Source organism: Oncorhynchus tshawytscha, linkage group LG21 (genome assembly GCF_018296145.1).
Source record: "Oncorhynchus tshawytscha isolate Ot180627B linkage group LG21, Otsh_v2.0, whole genome shotgun sequence".
Taxonomy (NCBI): Eukaryota; Metazoa; Chordata; class Actinopteri; order Salmoniformes; family Salmonidae; genus Oncorhynchus; species Oncorhynchus tshawytscha.
The window spans coordinates 15531174-15551628 of record NC_056449.1 but is presented as its reverse complement, the minus strand read 5'-3'; the positions used below and the strand labels follow the sequence as shown (position 1 = coordinate 15551628).

The window sequence follows — 20455 nt, the reverse complement described above, 5'->3', positions numbered from 1 at the left end:
GCATGTCCAGCATTTTTATACATAACCCTAAGCATGATGGGTTGTTAATTGCTTAATTAACTCAGGAACCACACTTGTGTGGATGCACCTGCTTTCAATATACTTTGTATCACTCATTCACTTGAAGTGTTTCCATTATTTTGGCAGTTAGCTGTGCCTAAAGATTAATAGTGATGGGAAGAGCTCTATGGGAGAATCTCAACTGCATACTCCTCGCATTCTCTCTCCTTCTCAAAACCCATTCGATTAAAAAGTTAGAGGTTCCTCCCCTCTGACCTCCACCAATCAGTGTTAACAAGGAGATGAGGAAAGAGGACGTGAGTATGCAATTGCGATTCTCCCAATGGCATAATCCTTATGTCCTCTTTCCTTGTCTCCTTCTCAAAACCCATTGGAGGAGGTCAGAGGGGCGGGACCTCTGGCTTTCTCATCCAATGGGTTTGAGAGAGGCGAGGAGAGAGGACGTGAGGAGTATGCAATTGAGATCTTGCCCATGGCTTATGACGTGCCTGTCCAATATGGACACATGAATGTCTTTCCATCCTTCCTGCCAGATACCTGGTTGTCTACCTTACAGCGAGACCTACCTGTCAGTGCCTATGAGTCAAAGAAACAATAGCCACAGTCTCCAGGTAAAATCAACTTTTCATTAAGAACCTTGTCACTTTCTGTCTGGAGCAGGTGTGTGTGTTTATGTTTGTATAGTAGTGCTACATGCAGTTGAGGTTGAGTAGCGGTAGTGGAACGGTAAGAGGGGATGGGGGATAAAGAAGTACCTCTACCTGGCTCATAGTCTGGTGCGTCGCACGCTCCATAGTGTGAAATGGGATTTGCTCCCCGTGAAATAAAGTGTTGCAGTAACAGATTATCAGATTTTAATCCACTTCAATGTAAGGGCTCAGCATAGTGTCAAGGGAGCTGTGCCAGTGAGGACATTCATTTGCTGTCAAACATCAAATCAAATTTTATTTGATGTTAATGAGAGTGTAGCGAAATGCTTGTGCTTCTAGTTCCGACAACGCAGTAATATCCAACGAGTAATCTAATTTAACAATTTCACAACAATTACCTTATGCACACAAGTGTAAAGGAATAAGAATATGTACATAAAAAATATATGAATGAGTGATGGTATAGAATGGCATAGGCAAGATGCAGTGGATCGTATAGAGTACACTATATACATATGAAATGAGTGATGTAGGGTATGTAAACATATAAAAGTGGCATTGATATGCTGTCATGCTGGAGGATGTTGCAGGCAGCAGAATGTTCTCCACGGCGTCTCCAGACTGTCACGTCTGTCACATGTGCTCAGTGTGAACCTGCTTTCATCTGTGAAGAGCACAGGGCGCCAGTGGCGAATTTGCCAATCTTGGTGTTCTCTGGCAAATGCCAAACGGCCTGCACAGTGTTGGGCTGTAAGCACAACCCCCACCTGTGGACGTCGGGCCCTCATACCACCCTCATGGAGTCTGTTTCTGACCGTTTGAGCAGACACATGCACATTTGTGGCCTGCTGGAGGTCATTTTGCAGGGCTCTGGCAGTGCTCCTCCTGCTCCTCCTTGCACAAAGGCAGAGGTAGCGGTCCTGCTGCTGGGTTGTTGCCCTCCTACGGCCTCCTCTACGTCTCCTGATATACTGGCCTGTCTCCTGGTAGCGCCTCCATCCACACTACGCTGACAGACACAGCAAACCTTCTTGCCACAGCTCGCATTGATGTGCCATCCTGGATGAGCTGCACTACCTGAGCCACTTGTGTGGGTTGTAGACTCCGTCTCATGCTACCACTAGAGTGAAAGCACCGCTAGCATTCAAAAGTGACCAAAACATCAGCCAGGAAGCATAGGAACTGAGAAGTGGTCTGTGGTTATCACCTGCAGAACCACTCCTTTATTGGAGGCGTCTTGCTAATTGCCTATAATTTCCACCTGTTGTCTATTCCATTTGCACAACCACATGTGGCATTTATTGTCAATCAGTGTTGCTTCCTAAGTGGACAGTTTGATTTCACAGAAGTGTGATTGACTTTGAGTTACATTGTGTTGTTTAAGTGTTCCCTTTATTTTTTTGAGCAGTGTATATTAAGATCTATATCTATCTATCTATCTATATATATCTATCTATATATCTATCTATCTATATATATGACACAATCTGTTAGCGAAGGTCTCAGCTACAGATGACGTGCAGGAAATTGCAGGGTTTTGTCGTTTTGCATGATGCCTACTTTGATGCTAATTAGTATTAATTAGTATGTTGGTTCATATATATATATATATATATATATATATATAGGAACCAACATGTAATGGAAAAGGCAGCTAGAGCCCCACAGTGGAGGTGTCATAATACCCATAAAACCTAGCGGTCAAACAGGGAAATGGTCCCAATCGTTTTTCCACCATTCATTTTTCCCATAGGGGATTTTAGAAACACTTAAAATAAGGCCTGTGTTTCATGTAGGTTTACCCTAGCATGACGTTTTGATAACCATGTACAGTAAATCTCTCTCGGACAAGGGACTTATCAATATATTCGGCTCTATTTACTCTCAGATTTGAAAATACTATATACAGGTGAATATATAGTTAATTACCTTGTCCTAGAGAGATTTCCACGGTTATCAAAATGGCATGCCTACACGAAACAGACTTTATTGAGTGTTACTAAAATCCCCTATGGGAAACATTAATGGTGGAAAAACAATTGGAACAATTTCCTTGTTTGACCGCTAGGTTTTATGGGTCAAAGTAGTGGTATGTGGTGGTTGGCAGGGTAATTTTCTTTCCTGTACCCTTTTTGTGTCGCAAAAAAAGTGTAATGTATTTACACTCCAGTCCAGTTGGTAGTGGCAATGCAACTTTTTGGTTCTCAACCGCCATTTAAAAATCACACACGGGCTACCTGAGCGCGTTCACATCGCTTGAACATTTGCGGAACGTTTTGTACTTACAGAACGACATGTTTCCCCAAAATGTTAATCCAAAAAATTGTGTTTGCTACCTTCATTTTTATTTGCGACTAGGTTTTTGCTAGAAGGTTTTATTGACACAAGACCGTTCAATGGAACAGTAGCAGGCAAATGTCTCTTACATTTCTAAATGTCGACAAAAAATAATTGGACACATTCATGGAAACATAGTTATTGAGTGTTGAAATCCATAGTTTTAGGTAAGAATGACAATCTACGCAACCTGCCAAAATTACGCAAAGGGAGCCATTTGTCAATGGAGCAAACACTTTTATAAAATACATGTGGGCTACTTTAGTGTTGTACAAAATATATGCCTCCAATGTGAAAACAAAAAAATAAGTAATAAGCATCCCAAAAGTTGTTGATTTCTTGAAACAAGAGGCTTGTGCAGGCGACTGCTGACTGACTGATCAACATATCACCTTGAGGAGAAATGTAAGTGAATGAGGGCGAAGTATCGGAGGTGGTAGGTGTGGTGAAAAAGTGGACCCTTGCCTTTTGGCTGATCCATTTGTGGTTTCAGGGTGGGTGAAAACAGTTGTGTGCTGTGGAATCGGTGAGGGTAACCAGAAGTGGTCTTGGTATAATTGTTTGTGTTTCTGCTGGTCTGAGGGAGAAGGCGCTTCGCATTAAAGGAATGGGGGAAAGACATGTGAATTGTTTTGCTCTCAAGAAAAGGACGCCACTGAAAGGAGTGATTACTGGGGTAGCAGTAAATGTAAAAGTTGACCAACTGAAGCGGAAGATTGCCAGTGTTTCTGATGCTTGTCGTTTGGTGCGACGCAGACAGGGTGGGCGTAAGTGGTGAAACAGAAGAGTCATTGTCTGTTATTTTAGGTTTTGATGAGTCTGTGGCAACAGTGTGTATGGGGGAGGTTCCTAGGTGTGAGAAGTGTGCAGAAGGGCATGAGACAAAGGAATGTGTAGTATTGGGGAAAGTAGTGGTATGTGTTAATTCTAAGGGTGCCCATGGGGCTGGGGATCAGAAATGTCCTGTGTGAGAGAGGCAGGTTGAGGTTTCCAGGGTGAGAGTAGTGCAGAAGTTGTCATATGCTGAGGCAGTAAAGGAAGTAGAGGAAGATGGGTCAAGGCGGAGGGATCCTGAGAGGAGTGGTGTGACTTGTAGACATGTACCACTACAAAGGGATAGGCCAACAAGTGATATTATGTTTCAGTAAGATTATATTTTTAGCATTTCTAGCAGTGGTTATCAACTGTACTGCAGGGATGGAACGTAAGTCTTGGAACATTGAGGTTGTGGTGGCAGTTGCAGAGAGGTATTTGGGTGTGCGAGAGAGTTTCAGGGTGTGTTAAGTCTTGGTGTCCCATCCTTTCAGGTTGTTGGCCTGAGGAAGGACTAAATAGATTGAAATAGTGGAGTACGGTGGTGTTTTTTTATTAATTATTTTTTTGTGAGTGATGTGTTAGATGGTAGGGTATTTGTTTATTTATGTTTTCAAGCAAAGTATAAGGGAGTTGTACTCCAGTCTAGTAGGTTGGGGTAATGCAACATGTTTTGGTTGTCAACCGCCGTTAAACCTCATCGAAGAAGATGATGGCTATTGTGTTTTTGCAACTGTTGCATGCCCACGTCGTTTGAGCCAGATGAGTCTCCGTAGCTAAGTAAACATGAGTCACGTGCGAGGAAGAGGAAATATTGAATGAAAATTCTGAAAGCCCCAGCTGTCGCCATCTAGCCACATTTTTTCCTGATGAATATTGATGTTGCAACAAGCGTCTATACATATAAATATACAATGCGTATTTAAAGTCCATACTTTGATCGCTTATTAGCTGTCATGTCACCCTGTAATTGTATGAGCTAGCTACTAGCTAATACCTGTGCCTAACGGCGACGGGTCGAAGAGCGTACACCTGTGCTAGCTATCCATTAATTTGTGAAAATATCCAGTACGCCAGTAGCTTGTTAACACCCAACCCAAGGAAGGTATATCTTGACAGAATGCGATGGGAAACTGTTGGGCTTATTGTTCTGGAAACTTCAGAAGAGAAGCAAACATTATACAACGAGGAGGCGGGTAAGTGATACGCCCTTTAAACCAACGTTGGCTAGCAAAGGTTAGCTAGGCACAAGTATACAGTATCAGCGTAAAAAAAGATCCACGGTGTCAAGGCTTGTGCCGTGTTCAAAACAACTGGGAACTCGGACATCTCCGATTTTAGAATGGTGTTAAAAACAACTCTGGAATTCCAATTCGGGAACTGACTTCACGACCTAAAGATCACTGACGTTATGATTTCACCTCGTATTCCCAGTTGTTTTGAAAGCGAAATTATAGCTACGAACCAGAGTCGCATGTCATATAACGTTACCTTTCCCTGCGAACTAGATAGGTTTTCCCGCAGCAAGCTGAAGCGTTCCTCACACCACCCCTTCATGTGTGTTTTTCCATACTGACACACGGCTTTGTAAATGCATCGTGCATTTTATGCTGTATTCAATTACAATTGACTAATATGGAAAAATATTTTGTTGACACTCATTGCATCCAGCTTCCTTAAAGGAAAATGACATTTCTGAGTAGGTTATAAACTGCAGGCTTGATGTTATTGATATCAGTTAGGCCTATAACGTTAGTTGTGATGCCAGGCTGTATCTGAGCAATTCCATGGTAAGAATTATGCTGAGACTCAGATTTTTCCCATTAAAATGTATGCCAAACAAAAACCAATGATTGCAAAGCTAAAAAAAAAACATGCAACTCTATGCACAAGGACAACTTAACAATTTCCACTGAACATTTGACAAAAACACATTTATTTGAACAATGCAGATGCAAAGTTTGGTAACAGCATAACTGCACCAACCACCATTCTGTGTCATTCCAGCAAGCCATGACACCCACCATCTAAGATTGTAAAGAATTTGTTTCTGTAGGTAAGAAACCGATATTAGCATTCCTGAAACATTATTTTGTTCAAATATAATTTGATCATTGAGAAATTAAGCTAATTGATTGTGCCCCAATTTGACCTTTTATTTTTAGGGTTCACAAAATATTAAACACATAGTACCCAACATCCAATTTGGACTAAACTATACTTAGCTTGAAAAGAAAGAAAGAAATACCCTAACACTACACTAACACAAACATGTATACAAAAATGCCAACACAACCTCAATTCTCTGCAACTTACGTTCCATCCCTGCGGTACAGTTGATAACCATTGCTATGAATGCTAAAAATGAAATCTTACTGAAACACACATATCACATAACATAATATTCCTCCCCCTTGACCCACCTTCCTCTACCTTATTCACTGCCTCAGCATATGACAACTTCTGCACTACTCTCACCCTGGAAGCCTCAACCTGCCTCTCTCACTGGACATTTCTGATCCCCAACTAACACATACCACTACTTTCCCTAATGCTACACATTCCTTTGTCTCATGCCCTTCTGCACACTTCTCACACCTAGGAACCCCCCTCCTACACGCCGCACTTGGTAGCACAGATAATGGAGCTGACTAGGGAAACGTTTCCCGCTGTTCTTAGTTCCAGGCTGGACAGTCAAACTAGAACAGTTGAACTAATCTTCAACTAGATGCCACTGTTCCGGCTTGTGCCAACACCCATTTATCCATTTAGCTGGTTTCATTTCTTTTCAACTTTGTGTAGAAAACTAATAGCTTTTGCTCATGATGAAAATAAATTGTGTGGCCAAGCCAGTCCTCGATGAAAGCATTTGTTTGCCCTCCTCTCAGCAACCTAATGCTTCAACCCAACTCTCCTTGAATAGTCTAACAAATGGCATCTCTCTGAATGGGCTATCCCCATCATGCAATTCTGATATTTAGACATCCTACAAGCCCAAAACTTTGATGGAGAAATTGGTTAGTGACTAAAATGTTGTGACAACCCTAATAAAATAATACAATTATAAACCATTCATGGCAGTCTTTTTTTTTCAATAACATGTGATGTGACATTTACCATTAAACACAGCCCAACCCAATACCATTACAAAACACTATGCAATGTGTGTTTGGGCCTTTTAACATTGAAGACCATTAGAGACCATAACATTGAAACCATTAGAACTGCTATATCCTAATGGTTTGCTTGTTCGCCAGTAATGGTCTAACTAATCCAGACCTTAATGGAAATAAACCACACACGGAGGGTCCGTTTCCTAGACACCAATTAAGCCTAAGAGAAGGACAAACTGAATTGCTTTCCTGGGAGACTGGCTTGAATTGTGAGGATGACCACATTTTTTTTTTTCATCATGAGCCAAAGTTTTTGGTTTTCTACCCAAAGTTGCAAAGCAACAGATGTGATCCATTTAATCAACACAAGAGACCAGCAAAAAATGATTAAAGGGTGTGGTGACAGTAGCGGCATCTAGTGGGCGAAACGTGGTACTTTAACAATGCATGGTAAATAATGCAAGCGACTTCAATGGCTAATTTCTCTGAACATGAAAAAAAAAATCAGATTCACAAGGAATAAATTACATAGGATGAAGACGCAATACTCCAAGCAGCAGCTCCATACTACTTGTACTTGTCAGACAGAATGGATACTGTATACTGGTTGTCCGGGGTGGGATTGTGGGTAGCTTTGATAATTATATTGGATTCCTCGTGTCTTAGTCATTGTTAGGAAGAATTATGGTCCAGATCGGATGTAAAGGTACTGTATTTATTGAAGATTATATTAGTCCTATTAATTCAAATGGCCAATTTGCATAAAACAAATGCCTTCATATCTCAGCTCAAATTATAATTCAACAAATTAATGTTTCAGGAATGCTAAGAAACATAAGATAACTACATAAACTATTTTATAACAATCTGAGTCTCAGCATCAATTGCCCGTCTCTTCTGTTGAAAGAACTAGCTATGAATGACAGTGACCGAAAGTATCCTAAATGGATGTCAATATTGTCAAATTTCTGTCCATACAGGTCCAAATACTTTAGAAGCAGTACAACTGGGGAACATTACACAATAGAGGTATGATACTTACATTTTTCTGGAAGTAGGCCTATGTCATGTTTCATCATGCATCACTTGGTTGGAAAAACATGATGTACTTACAGTGCAATTCTGTCTCCCCACAGTTTGAAAACCTTGTTGAGAGTGATGAGGTAAGTGTGTGAACATGTAGAGCATATTTGTTAGATTGAAACAATCCGAAAGTGTGCCATTGGCTGACGATACACAGAAGACACGATGATTGTGGGCCTGTTCTGGATGATTCTTTGCCCACTTTTAGTATTTAAGTTGTCTCATTTTAATTTCAGGCAGAGAGCCCACAAAGCTGTCCCAGGTACGTTTTTGAAACTTTTTTGGGGGACAGACGAATGCATATTATAAGAATAATGTTAATCAGGGCTTTAACCAAGATGAGCTTGAGGTAATGTTTGTTTCATTTTGATACCAGGCCTATCAGTGAAGATGAGATCATCCACCTCAAAGAGCACCGGTATACTGCAATTTCTGATCAGCAGAACTTGATAGATCAGAAGTTGCAAGCAGAGGTAGGCTTACACAAGAACAATGCCTCTGAAACAATGCCTCTTTTGCGTACAGATAATGGAAGGTTCAATTCAAAGGTCATTACACTTCCTCGTTTATGAACTTTGTACTGCCTTTCATGTAGCAAGATACAGTATCTAAGATAAGTTTATGCTTAGCCTACGTGCTCATAGCAGCCTTATATTTTAATTTTGGTTGATTTGTAATTTTTTAAATTTGCTTTTCAGAATTGTTTTGCAATTTTGGTTTTCTGTTCTCAACTTTGTTCTTTCTTTTGTCATTTCTGCTCAGTTATTAGCACAAGAGGAGAACTTAAGGCTAGAAGAGGAGGCTAGAAATGCTGCCCAGCGTGAGGCCGCCAGGCTGGCACGCGAGCGAAAGCTAAAGGAGGTGAGGCGGCCATTATTGAGTCTGCCTGTCGTCCCTTCACTACCATGTTCCACCTTTTCCTTGGCTCTACCCCTGCTTCTTTCGATTAGTGTTGCACACTACACCAAAACTTCTGTACTTTTTCCATAATACAACATATCAAACAGTTCGGTACTAGAATTGTTCGGTTTGTCGTTCTGTGTCTCATGTTTGGAGATCAACTAAATGTATTGCATTTATTAAATTATGTAATTAGCTAAACTTTAACAAAAGACCTGAACAGAACGCATCAGGGATTTGTATTCTCTGCCACTTTCTGAAGAGGCAATGAGAATGCCCGTCTGTGTGTGGTAGCCATTAGTGAAACTAATAATGAGCATCTTTGTTTAGATGGAAAGGCTTTCCCAAAAACCTTTCTAAATGAAAAGTTTATGCCTACCTGGCAGAATCATGATTATTGGCATCAATCCAGTGGCTGCTTGTTTTACAAACTCTATCACGTGAGCTACAGAATAACCGCTAACCAAACAACCTAACCAAACCAACTGCATAACCAAACAACCTAACCATTCAAATCTAAACCTCTTAAATTTTCCCAGACCAAAACTGGTCTCCAATGTGGTTTAAGCATTGTTATGGACTTAGAAAAACAAATTGGATGTTCAAATACTAAACCTGGTTCGGGATAGAAGCCATAATTCTGGTATCGTGAAAACACTAGTCTTTATTACCACTTCAAGTACATAATATCACAAATTGGTTATGGTCAATCAAAATTTGTCAATCTAAAGAACTGTATCGGGATAGAATGCCATAATTTGTAAATCTGGCAAGTGTCCTTTTGATCCTCAGTTAATTCACACAAAAAACGGAAAGACATTTGTCTACACTTCATTTCTTAACCTCAAATTAATCTATGCATCCATTCATTTCCATTCTTTTGATATTTGAGTTGTTTCTCAAAGCTGTGCTTTTTTTATTGTTCATTCCACAGTTTTTCCCTTTGGTTAATTCCATTTCTTTCATCTGTATTTGCCTATCTGCCACCTTAATTTTAACACAGCCGGTAATGGCAGCAAGTAACTAACAAATCTTCAAGTGATCATTATTTACATTTACATTTTTGACCAAGTGTTTTTCTGAGGTATAATTATTTTTCAAAGCAACAGCTTGCACAACGGAAAAAAAGCAAGGCAGAAGTCCAAGGTGGCGCAGCCCATCCAAGAAAGTGAGTCTATAAACCAAGTAAAAATGGCTACCTCAAGGTCCATGTGTGTCAGTGATGGTATGACCATGAAATTGAGTTGACTGTTTCTCCTCCACTGGTTGGACTCTGTTCTAGGCATGGCTCAGTTGAAGACTTTGATGTCTACCTACAGCATGTGAAAGTCATGTCAGAAGCCTTCAGGAGCAGCAGTGAGTCCGCTATTTCAGCACAACCATTTTCTGTAGCCTATATATTATATTCCGTGTTTGAAACGGTTCCTCTCAAATTTTGCATACCAACATTCTATTTTAAGATCAAACACTTTCGGTATCCCTGAAAGTTAATCGTCATGCCTCATTGAGACTTCTTGCTCTTTGAAACCACCTGTGATTTGATAAGCCAGTGTTTGTGTAATCAGGGCTGTCCTCTGAGACTAATGTGATCACTCCCAACACGGAGAGCAGCTGGGACTTCAACACCAAGACCCGCTCCACCAACGATGACGGAACCTCACTGGACCTGGAGTGGGAGGACGAGGAAGGTGGGGGCTTGTGTAATTACTTAGTATTTTTATTGTCCCCTTGGCTGTTTTGTCACATGTCAAAAAATACATTCCCTGAACATACTGTGCAGTTTCATTGAACAACAACAGTAATTGTTGAATTCAACCCTCTCAAAACCACCAGTTGAATGGCCATGCGATGTTTAACTAGACGTATCAAATTGTCCTTGTCTTCAGGGATGAACCAGGTGGTCCCAGCGTGGGAGAGGTCTAAAACCGAGGAGGACATACTCAGAGCGGCACTCCGGCCGGGCAAGAAGCAGACGACCAGCGGTACGGCCTCTGAGGACTCCAACGCCCTGGAGTGGGAGAACGACTTTGTAAGCGCTCACGACGAGGATTATGCTGAGGAGAATGCGGAGGACTCTGAATACGAGTGCTTTGTCAACCCCGTCATGGATATGCACACCCCATCTGAGGAAACACCACCGGTAGAGATAACTGCACCGGAGACTGAGAAGAGATAGTCCCCATCGCCTGGGGATCCAGAGTCAAATCCTAATGTTAGACCACATTGTGAATGTTTGATTATACACCTCATCAACTTCAAATGTGTTTGTTTGTCCTCATTGGCTGGTGGACCAGTTTTTATTTGACAATCTTCTCGTGTTAATTAAGCCTTATTTGGCAACGTTTTCATGTCATCCAGTGCATTATTGAATCAAGTGCAATTTCCAGATCTAGTTTGGTGTGATAGTGATTGGGTTTTTATTTGTGAGAGGGCTATAGTGTTTTCACAGTTAGAATGAACTGAAAACAACATAGGGACACATAAAATAAAAGCAACAACAACCTTCAATCAGTGCCTGAATCACTAGGAAATAAAACTTTCATAAATTGTTAACCAGGTCATAGGACAGTTAGCTGATGAGGATTTTGTCCGTTACCAAGTGAATATTTTAATCAGTGGTTCTCCAGGGATCATAGCTTGCCAGTTGTCTGGTAGAGAACCCCTAATGGAGTGGAGTATATCATGTAGCAACTTGTCTGTACGCTCAATGTGTTTTTAATCGAAAAAATGCAAGTGCTAAGATTTGCGATTTTGTTTATCCTCTCAGTTCCAATTAACAAGAGACTCATCATGGACACAGTACTACATTTTGTTATTTGTTAGTTTGAAACTAAATGTGTCAGTCAGTCAAATGCTGCTCAAGTTACGGGCAGGTTTGTGTGTCCAACATTTTTATTTGTATTATATACAGTGAAGGTTAGCTACATCACATTTGTAGAAGTCCTTAGTCCCCTATGTACACATTTAAATCTTACAGCGTCAGACTTTTCTATTCTTTTTTTTTACGTTTAGGATTGATTTGTCATGGTGAGCAGCTCGTGAATTGTTTATTTTACGCTCAAAAGACCAGCCGATTACAAGAGAACATGGATAAACGAACATCTGTCTCCAGTACTGCTCCTTCCAATGGCACTGCCAATAGCGTACAACTTGGGCTCCAACTCTTCAATCTCACCTTTTATTTCTGATTTAGCACAATCAGACATTTTTCAAGACCTTTCAAGAATGTAAGCCTGATCACTGGAAGTGGACATGGTTGTATTTGATTGAATGGGTTGATGTGAAGACAGGAATAACGAGGAACGGTTTGGAGACTACAGTATGCTCTAGGAGGTTTCTAGAAATGGACCAATACGTGTATATATCATTTCTTTGTGTGCACTAGTAAATTCGTTTTTGTCTTCCCTCACTGCAAAAGGGGACCCTCTCACTACACCCTTACAATGTGGAGATGATGTGCCTACTTTGGAGGCTTTTGCTTTATTGTACAGAATACTGTCTCACCTTGATTTTTCAATTGTTGTGATGTTTGTGACAACAGCGATTGTCCCCCGTAGTGCAGCCCTACTGTACCTGGGGAATCCAAAGCGCCACCATTTAGGTTGTTTCACCCTATTGAGAGGGAATTGAACTTTCCTTTGTTTGCACTGCCTGTAGCTTTACCATCCTAGAAACACAAGCCATTTGATTTTAGCAATTAAAGTGTCATCATATTTGGGGTGAAGAATTACCACAGCTGCACCATTGGCCCAACTCCAAATCGGACCTCCTATTTGTCTGGCATCAAACTCAATTCACAATATTTTGTCCACAGAAAGTGTTCAGACAGTAATAATTGGAGGGATTGTATTGCAGCTTATCTATGCACTGTTTGACTTATGTGAACTGGTGGGTCCAATCAATGATTGGTTTATAGTATGTGTTGGTAGTGTTTTCTAAGGATACTGTCCTTTTTTAAACGTAAGTTAGCATGGTGATAAGGGTTGGACACCGTACATTACGGGTGCAATCACAAGGATGGATTAAACTGCCGTGTGCTTCATTCATATCATTCTACTCTTTAGAAATATATTTTTTACTGAGAATAATGTAAAGGGATTTCTGAAGTGAACCAGTTTTATTTGGCTACTTTTGAGTCATAGCACATATTATGACAATTTACCCTTTTCAATTAACCTGCTGATAAAGGACCTTCATCCTATCCAAGCATTTACACAGATTTGACACAACTCTCATTGATATCAATGTTTTTGTTTCATTGTTCACAGGTTAGGATTACACCCATAGTCATGAGCCTTTAATTATTTGAATACTATTGCAAACAGGATGTATCAACACCTGTGCCATTCTGTCAATATCGTATTACATTTTTTGTTCAATTTGACTGCAACTAAAATAAATCCTACAAACCTTAATCTGTGATAATATAAGGTAATGTGGAAAAATGCACAATGCTGTATAAACAGTGTAGTTTTAGTGTATTGTATAATTGTTATTTTTATTTACATGTTTGTCTTTTACCAAACTATCTAAATATCAATTTCTGATGCAACGTAATACAGAACACAAACAAAAGTATGGGTGGTGAAATCTCCAGCAGGTGGCAGTATTGCTACATGCATTCTTTGAGATTAAGTATAAGTATATATATATAGTAAGTAACCTGAATTACAGTGCCTGATTGAAAGACAACTGTAGTCCATGGAACAATAACATCCCAGTTACTCACTCTACAAAATGTCCCAAGTGGCTAGAAGGAAGCTATTACTTAATGCTGTTTGGCAACCAGATACTGTACATGTCAGACAAAATACTGTACCCGAGCAAATCTTGTAGCTGGATGGAATTTTGAGCACTATCTTCCAGTCAGAACATTATGAGATAAAATGGTGTGTTTTACCCAGTGTGTTAAGGGAACACCTTTCCTCGGACAAAATGTTGTTTCCTAACCTCCACCATGGAAGTGTGAAGGTGAGGAAAATCAAGACAAACAGCAGACTAGAGACAATCAAAGCCTTGCACCCGAAAACCTAGTTTCCCTCAAAGGATTGTGGGAGTTGGCAGGAGATAAATTAAAGGAGAGAACAGCTCAGACAATAAGAGCTCTGCTTTACTGAATTACTTTGAAAGCTTCCTTTTCCTGGATAACAAAAGTACTGTACTGTTACAGTAAATGCTTTACCTTCTTGAACTGTTAATGATCATTACTTTGAGAGATTGTTCTTTATTTTAAATGTCATCTAAAAATAGCAATACAGTTTCTAGTAGAACATTTTCTTTCTGGCCAACAGCAGATGTGACTCTTATTGTAAAGTCACGTATTGAGTCCATACAGCAACAGCAGTTTTTTTCTTACACTTTCAATTTTTTTGTGACCCTTCAAGGTGCCGCATATGGGACAAAAATGGCATACACCTTTTGATTGTTACCCATGTTACACTATTTGGAGCCTTTTATAAATCAATACAAAAGTTGAAGACTATCATTCCTGAAATGTCATAGGTGACGTAAAAACGTCTTAGGGATAGCCTCCTTTTTTCCAATTTTCGTCTCAATGACATACCCAAATCTAACTGCCTGTAGCTCAGGCCCTGAAGCAAGGATATGCAGATTTCTTGGTACCATTTGAAAGAAAACACTTTGTTTGTGGAAATGTGAATTGAATTTAGGAGAATATAACAGATCTGGTAGAAGAAAATACAAAGAAAAAAACTATAGTTTTTTTTCTATCACCATCTTTAAAGTTTAAGAGAAAGGTCACAGTTCAAGGCATCACTCTGGTTGTAATTCCGATAGTGTCCACAAAACGGCAGTAGTATATGTGCAAAGTTTCCGATGGATAACTTGAAGTATGAGTGAACTACAAGACTTTTAGTGTGAAGTCCCCAGGTACATTTGTGCAAATCGTGGGAGACATTTGCATTCACATTACATTTTTAAGAATATTGTCAAATCTGTATAATTGGACTTTGATTTAGCTTTCCAAGTATTAGTAGCCATATTATAAGTTCAACATTTGTAAAACAACCAGTTTTCATAACTGAATATACTTCAAATTTTTGTCCAAAATATAAAGGCATTATGTCGTACAAGGTTAGTTTTACGACATATACATGGTTTCCGGATACTCCCGTAAAGACTCTAAGCTGTAATCGCTGCCAAAGGTGATTCTAACATGTACTGAATTTACTCAGGGGTGTGAAAACTTATGTAAATTAGATATTTCTGTATTTCATTTTCAATAAATATGCTGGTTATGTTGGTTATGATGCTACAAGCTTGGCACACCTGTATTTGGGGAGTTTCTCCCATTCTTTCTCTGCAGATCTTCTCAAGCTCTGTCAGGTTGGATGGGGAGCGTCACTGCACAGCTATTTTCAGGTCTCTCCAGAGATGTTTGAACGGGTTCAAGTCCGGGCTCTGGCTGGGCCACTCAAGGACATTCAGAGACTTTTCCTGAAGCCACTCCTGCGTTGTCTTGGCTGTGTGCTTAGCGTCGCTGTCCTGTTGGAAGCTGAACCTTCGCCCCAGTCTGAGGTCCTGAGCGCTCTGGAGCAGGTTCGCTGTACTTTGCGCCGTTCATCTTTCCCTCGATATGGACTAGTCTCCCAGTCCCTGCTGCTGAAAAACATCTCTACAGCATGATACTGCCACCACCATGCTTCCCCGTAGGGTTGGTGCCAGGTTTCTTCCAGACGTGATGCTTAGCATTCAGGCCAAAGAGTTATATCTTGGTTTCATTAGACCAGAGAATCTTGTTTCTCGTGGTCTGAAAGTCTTTAGATGCCTTTTGGCAAACTCCAGGCGGCTGTCATGTGTCTTTTACTGAGGAGTGGCTTCCGTCTGTCCGTCCTACCATAAAGGCCGGACTGGTGGAGTACTGCAGAGATGGTTGTCCTTCTGGAAGGTTTTCCCATCTCCATAGAGGAACTCTGGAGCTCTTGGCAATTTATTGCATGGAATAGCCTTCAATTCTCAGAACAAGAATAGACTAACGAGTTTTAGAAGACATGTCTTTGTTTCTGGCCATTTTAAGCCTGTAATTGAACCCAAAAATGCTGATGCTACAGATACTCAACTAGTCTAATGAAGGCCAGTTGTATTGCTTCTTTAATCAGAACAACAGTTTTCAGCTGTGCTAACATAATTGCAAAAGTGTTTTCTAATGATCAATTAGCCTTTTAAAATTATAAACTTGGATTAGCTAACACAACGTGCCATTGGAACACAGGAGTGATGGTTGCTGATAATGGGCCTCTGTATGCCTATGTAGATATTCCATAAAAAATCAGCTGTTTACAGCTACAATAGTCATTTACAACATTAACAATGTCTACACTGTATTTCTGATCAATTTGATGTTATGTTAATGGGCCAAAAAATGAGCTTTTCTTTCAAAATTATAGACATTTCTAAGTGACCCATATTTTTATTTAACTTGGCAAGTCAGTTAAGAACAAATTCTTATTTACAATGACGGCCTAGGAACAGTGGGAACTGCCTTGTTCAGGACGACAGATTTTTATCTTGTCAGCTCAGGGATTCGATCATAGCAACCTTTTGGTTATTGGCCCAACGCTCTAACCACCAGGCTACCTGCCACATTAAAAGAGTTGTGTTCTGTTGGCAGTCCCCCCGGCTTCTGAAGCAAAGGCTTTGCCTTCATACTCACACACCCCTCAAAGCCCCTCCCACCCATCACACATGTCACACCCTGTCACACCCTGTCACACCCCTCACACCCTGTCACACCCTGTTACACCCCTCACACCCTGTCACACCCCTCACACCCTGTCACACCCTGTCACACCCATCACACCCCTCACACCCTATCATACCCCTCAAACCCCACCACACCCCACCATACTCCTCATACCCTGTTACACCCCTCAGATCCTGTCACACCCCGTCACACCCCTTCATACCCATCACATCCCTCACACCCATCAGATCCCTCACACCCATCAGATCCGTCACACTCATCAGATCCCTCACACCCATCACATCCCTCACACTCATCAGATCCCTCACACCCGTCACATCCTCAAACCCTGGCACACACCCCTCACACCACGTCACTGCAGGAAGTTCTATGAAGCTACAGACACTGGTTAAGTTATAGCCCTGAAAGAAAGAAGCAATGAGCGTTTGGGGGACATGAGATCCAAAGCTATGTATAGAATGGCAGGGTCATCTTTCACATCACCATGCAAACCTGCTGATTAGAAGGTCCTGTGTAGACTGTATTTTCAACCAGTAACTATCCGGAAATAACACGTTTCCATCCACAGTTTTTATGTGAGTAAAGTCATAGCATATGAAAAAAATCACGACAGCTGTCATAGAAACAGGAAGTTATGAGGGAAATGGCGGTGGAAACGCCTTTATGCACAAATATTGATATTATGACCATAATTCTTTTCACCTTTATTTAACCAGGCAGGCCAGATAAGAACAAGTTCTCATTTACAACTGCGACCTGGCCAAGATAAAGCAAAGCAGTGTGACAAAAACAACCACACAGAGTTACACTTAAACGTACAGTCAATAACACGAAAGATAAGAACAATTGAAAAATCTATGTACAGTGTGTGCAAATGTAGAAGAGTAGGGAGGTAAGGCAATAAATAGGCCGTAGGTTACAAAATAATTACAATTTAGCATTGATACTGGAGTGATAGATGGGCAGATGATGATGTGCAAGTAGAGATACTGGGGTGCAAAAGAGCAAGAGGGTAAATAATACTATGGGGATGAGGTAGTAGGGTGTGCTATTTACAGATTGGCTGTGTACAGGTACAATGATTGGTAAGATGCTCTGACAGCTGATGCTTAAAGTTAGAGAGGGAGATATAAGACTCCAGCTTCAGAGATTTTTGCAATTCGTTCCAGTAATTGGCAGCAGAGAACTGGAAGGAAAGGCGGTCAAAGTAAGTGTTGGCTTTGGGGATGACTAGTGCACTATACCTGCTGGAGCGAGTGCTCCGTGTGGGTGTTGCTATGGTGACCAGTGAGCTGAGATAAGGCAGGGCTTTATCTAGCAAAGACTTATAGATGACCTGGAGCCAGTGGGTTTGGCGACGGATATGTAGTGAGGGCCAGCCAACGAGAGCATACAGGTCGCAGTGGTGGGTAGTTTATGGGGCTTTGGTGATAAAACTGATGGCACTGTGATAAAACGGATGGCACTGCATCCCTTTTGCTGAGTAGAGTGTTGGGGGCTACTCTGTAAATGACATCGCCAAAGTCGAGGATCGGTAGGATAGTTAGATTTACGAGGGTATGTTTGGCGGCACGAGTGAAGGAGGATTTGTTGCGAAATAGGAAGCCTATTCTAGATTTAATTTTGGATTGGAGATGCTTAATGTGAGTCTGGAAGGAGAGTTTACTGTCTAACCAGATACCTAGGTATTTGTAGTTGTTCACATATTCTAGGTCAGAACTGTCCAGAGTAGTGATGCTAGTCAGGCGGGAGGGTGGGGGCAGTAATCGGTTGAAGAGCATGCATTTCGTTTTACTAGCATTTAAAAGCAGTTGGAGGGCACGGAAGGAGTGTTGTATGGCGTTGAAGCTCGTCTGGAGGTTTGTTACCAAAGTGTTCAAAGAAGGGCCAGATGTATACAGAATGGTGTCGTCTGCATAGAGGTGGATCAGAGAATCAGCAGCATCAAGAGCGACATCATTGATATATGCAGAGTCAGCCCAAGAATTGAGCACTGTGGCATCCTTATACAGACTACCAGAGGTCCGGACAACAGGCCCTCTGATTTGACACACTGAACTCTGATTTGACACAATGAATCTGAGAAGTAGTTGGTGAACCAGGCGAGGCAGTCATTTAAGAAGCCAAGGCTATTGAGTCTGCCGATAAGAATGTGGTGATTGACAGAGTCAAGAGCCTTGGCCAGGCGGTTATGATATAATTTACAACCTTGAGCGTGGCTGAGGTGCACCCATGACCAGCTCGGAAATCAGATTGTATAGTGGAGAAGGTACGGTGGGATTCGAAATGGTCGGTGATCTGTTTTTTAACCTGGCTTTCTAGGATTTTAGAAAGTCAGGGTAGGATGGATATAGGTCTATAACAGTTTGGGTCTAGAGTGTCTCCCCCTTTGAAGAGGGGGATGACCGAGGCAGCTTTCCAATCTTTGGGGATCTTAGACGATGCGAAAGAGAGGTTGAATAGGCTAATAATAGGGGTTGCAACAATTTCGGCTAATAATTTTAGAAAGAGAGGATCCAGACTGTCTAGCCCAGCTGATTTGTAGGGATCCAGATTTTGCAGGTCTTTTGGAACATCAGCTGTCTGGGTTTGGGTGAAGGAGAAGCGGGGGGTTTGGCAAGTTGCTGCAGGGGGTGCTGAGATGTTGGCCGGGGTAGGGGTAGCCAGGTGGAAAGCATGGCCAGCCGTGGAAAAATGCTTATTGAAGTTATCGTAGATTTATCGGTGGTGACAGTGTTTCCTATCCTCAGTGCAGTGGGCAGCTGGGAGGAGGTGCTCTTATTCTCCATGGACTTTACAGTGTCCCAAAACGTTTTGGAATTAGTGCTACAGGAATCAAATTTCTGTTTGGAAAAGCTAGTCTTACCTTTCCTAACTGACTGAGTATATTGGTTCCTGACTCCCCTGAAAAGTTGCAGATCGCGGGGGCTATTCGAGATGAGATCCTGTTTGAAGACAGCAGAGGTGTATTTAGAGGGCAAGTTGGTCAGGATGATATCTAAGAGGGTGCCCATGGTTACGGATTTAGGGTTGTACCTGGTAGGTTCCTTGGTCATTTGTGTGATATTGGCATCTAGCTTAGATTGTAGGATGGCCGGGGTGTTAAGCATGTCCCAGTTTAGGTCACCTAACACTACGAACTCTGAAGATAGATGGGGGGCGATCAATTCACATATGGTGTCCAGGGCACAGCTGGGGGCTGAAGGGGGTCTATAACAAGCGGCAATGGTGAGAGACTAGTTTCTGGAAAGGTGGATTTTTAAATGTAGAAGCTCAAATTGTTTGGACACAGACCTGGACAGTATGACAGAATTCCACAGGCTATCTCTGAAGTAGATTGCAACTCCGCCCTCTTTGCAGTTCTATCTTGTCGTAAAATGTTATTGTTAGGGATGGAAATGTCTGGGTTTTTGGTGGCCTTCCTAAGCCAGGATTCAGACACGGCTATCTGGGTTGGCGGAGTGTGCTAAAGCAGTGGATAAAACAAACGTAGGGAGGAGGCTTCTAATGTTAACATACTTGAAACCAAGGATTTTACAGTTACAGAAGTCAACAAATGAAAGCGCCTGGGGATTGGGAGTGATGCTGGGGGCTGCAGGGCCCGGGTTAACCTCTTTATCACCAGAGGAACAGATGAGGAGTAGGAGGGGTAGCCAGGGGTAGCCAACAGTCTGCTGTTCCCACATGCTTCAAGAGGGCCACCATTGTTCCTGTTCCCAAGAAAGCTAAGGTAACTGAGCTAAACGACTACTACTAAGTGAGCAGCACTCACTTCCGTCATCATGAAGTGCTTTGAGAGACTAGTCAAGGACCAT

General features: G+C 41.5%; 1 protein-coding gene across 2 annotated transcripts; it reads left to right on the top strand.

Annotated features, from left to right (window-relative positions):
• The first annotated feature begins 4561 nt into the window (after positions 1 to 4561).
• LOC112221024 (AP-1 complex-associated regulatory protein) lies at positions 4562 to 13332 on the top strand. 2 transcript variants are annotated; one of them, XM_024383081.2, is made up of 10 exons: positions 4562 to 5017; positions 7915 to 7963; positions 8071 to 8097; positions 8254 to 8279; positions 8394 to 8490; positions 8780 to 8878; positions 10021 to 10085; positions 10200 to 10273; positions 10483 to 10605; positions 10804 to 13332. In XM_024383081.2, the coding sequence occupies exons 1-10, from the start codon at positions 4947 to 4949 to the stop codon at positions 11091 to 11093; spliced, it is 921 nt and encodes a 306-aa protein (XP_024238849.1). In that variant the 5' UTR covers positions 4562 to 4946; the 3' UTR covers positions 11094 to 13332. The 2 variants fall into 2 exon arrangements, with proteins under 2 accessions (XP_024238849.1, XP_024238850.1); XM_024383082.2 differs by having other exon boundaries at positions 4577 to 5017; positions 10027 to 10085.
• Positions 13333 to 20455: the final 7123 nt, after the last annotated feature.

What these genes read in the sequence shown, in the direction of transcription:
- LOC112221024 (XM_024383081.2), top strand. Translation starts at nt 4,947, where the DNA reads ATGGGAAACTGTTGGGCTTATTGTTCTGGAAACTTCAGAAGAGAAGCA. An exon ending in ATCAGAAGTTGCAAGCAGAG is followed by an intron (nt 8,491 to 8,779) that starts GTAGGCTTACAC and finishes ATTTCTGCTCAG; the next exon opens with TTATTAGCACAAGAGGAGAA. An exon ending in AGAAGCCTTCAGGAGCAGCA is followed by an intron (nt 10,274 to 10,482) that starts GTGAGTCCGCTA and finishes TTGTGTAATCAG; the next exon opens with GGCTGTCCTCTGAGACTAAT.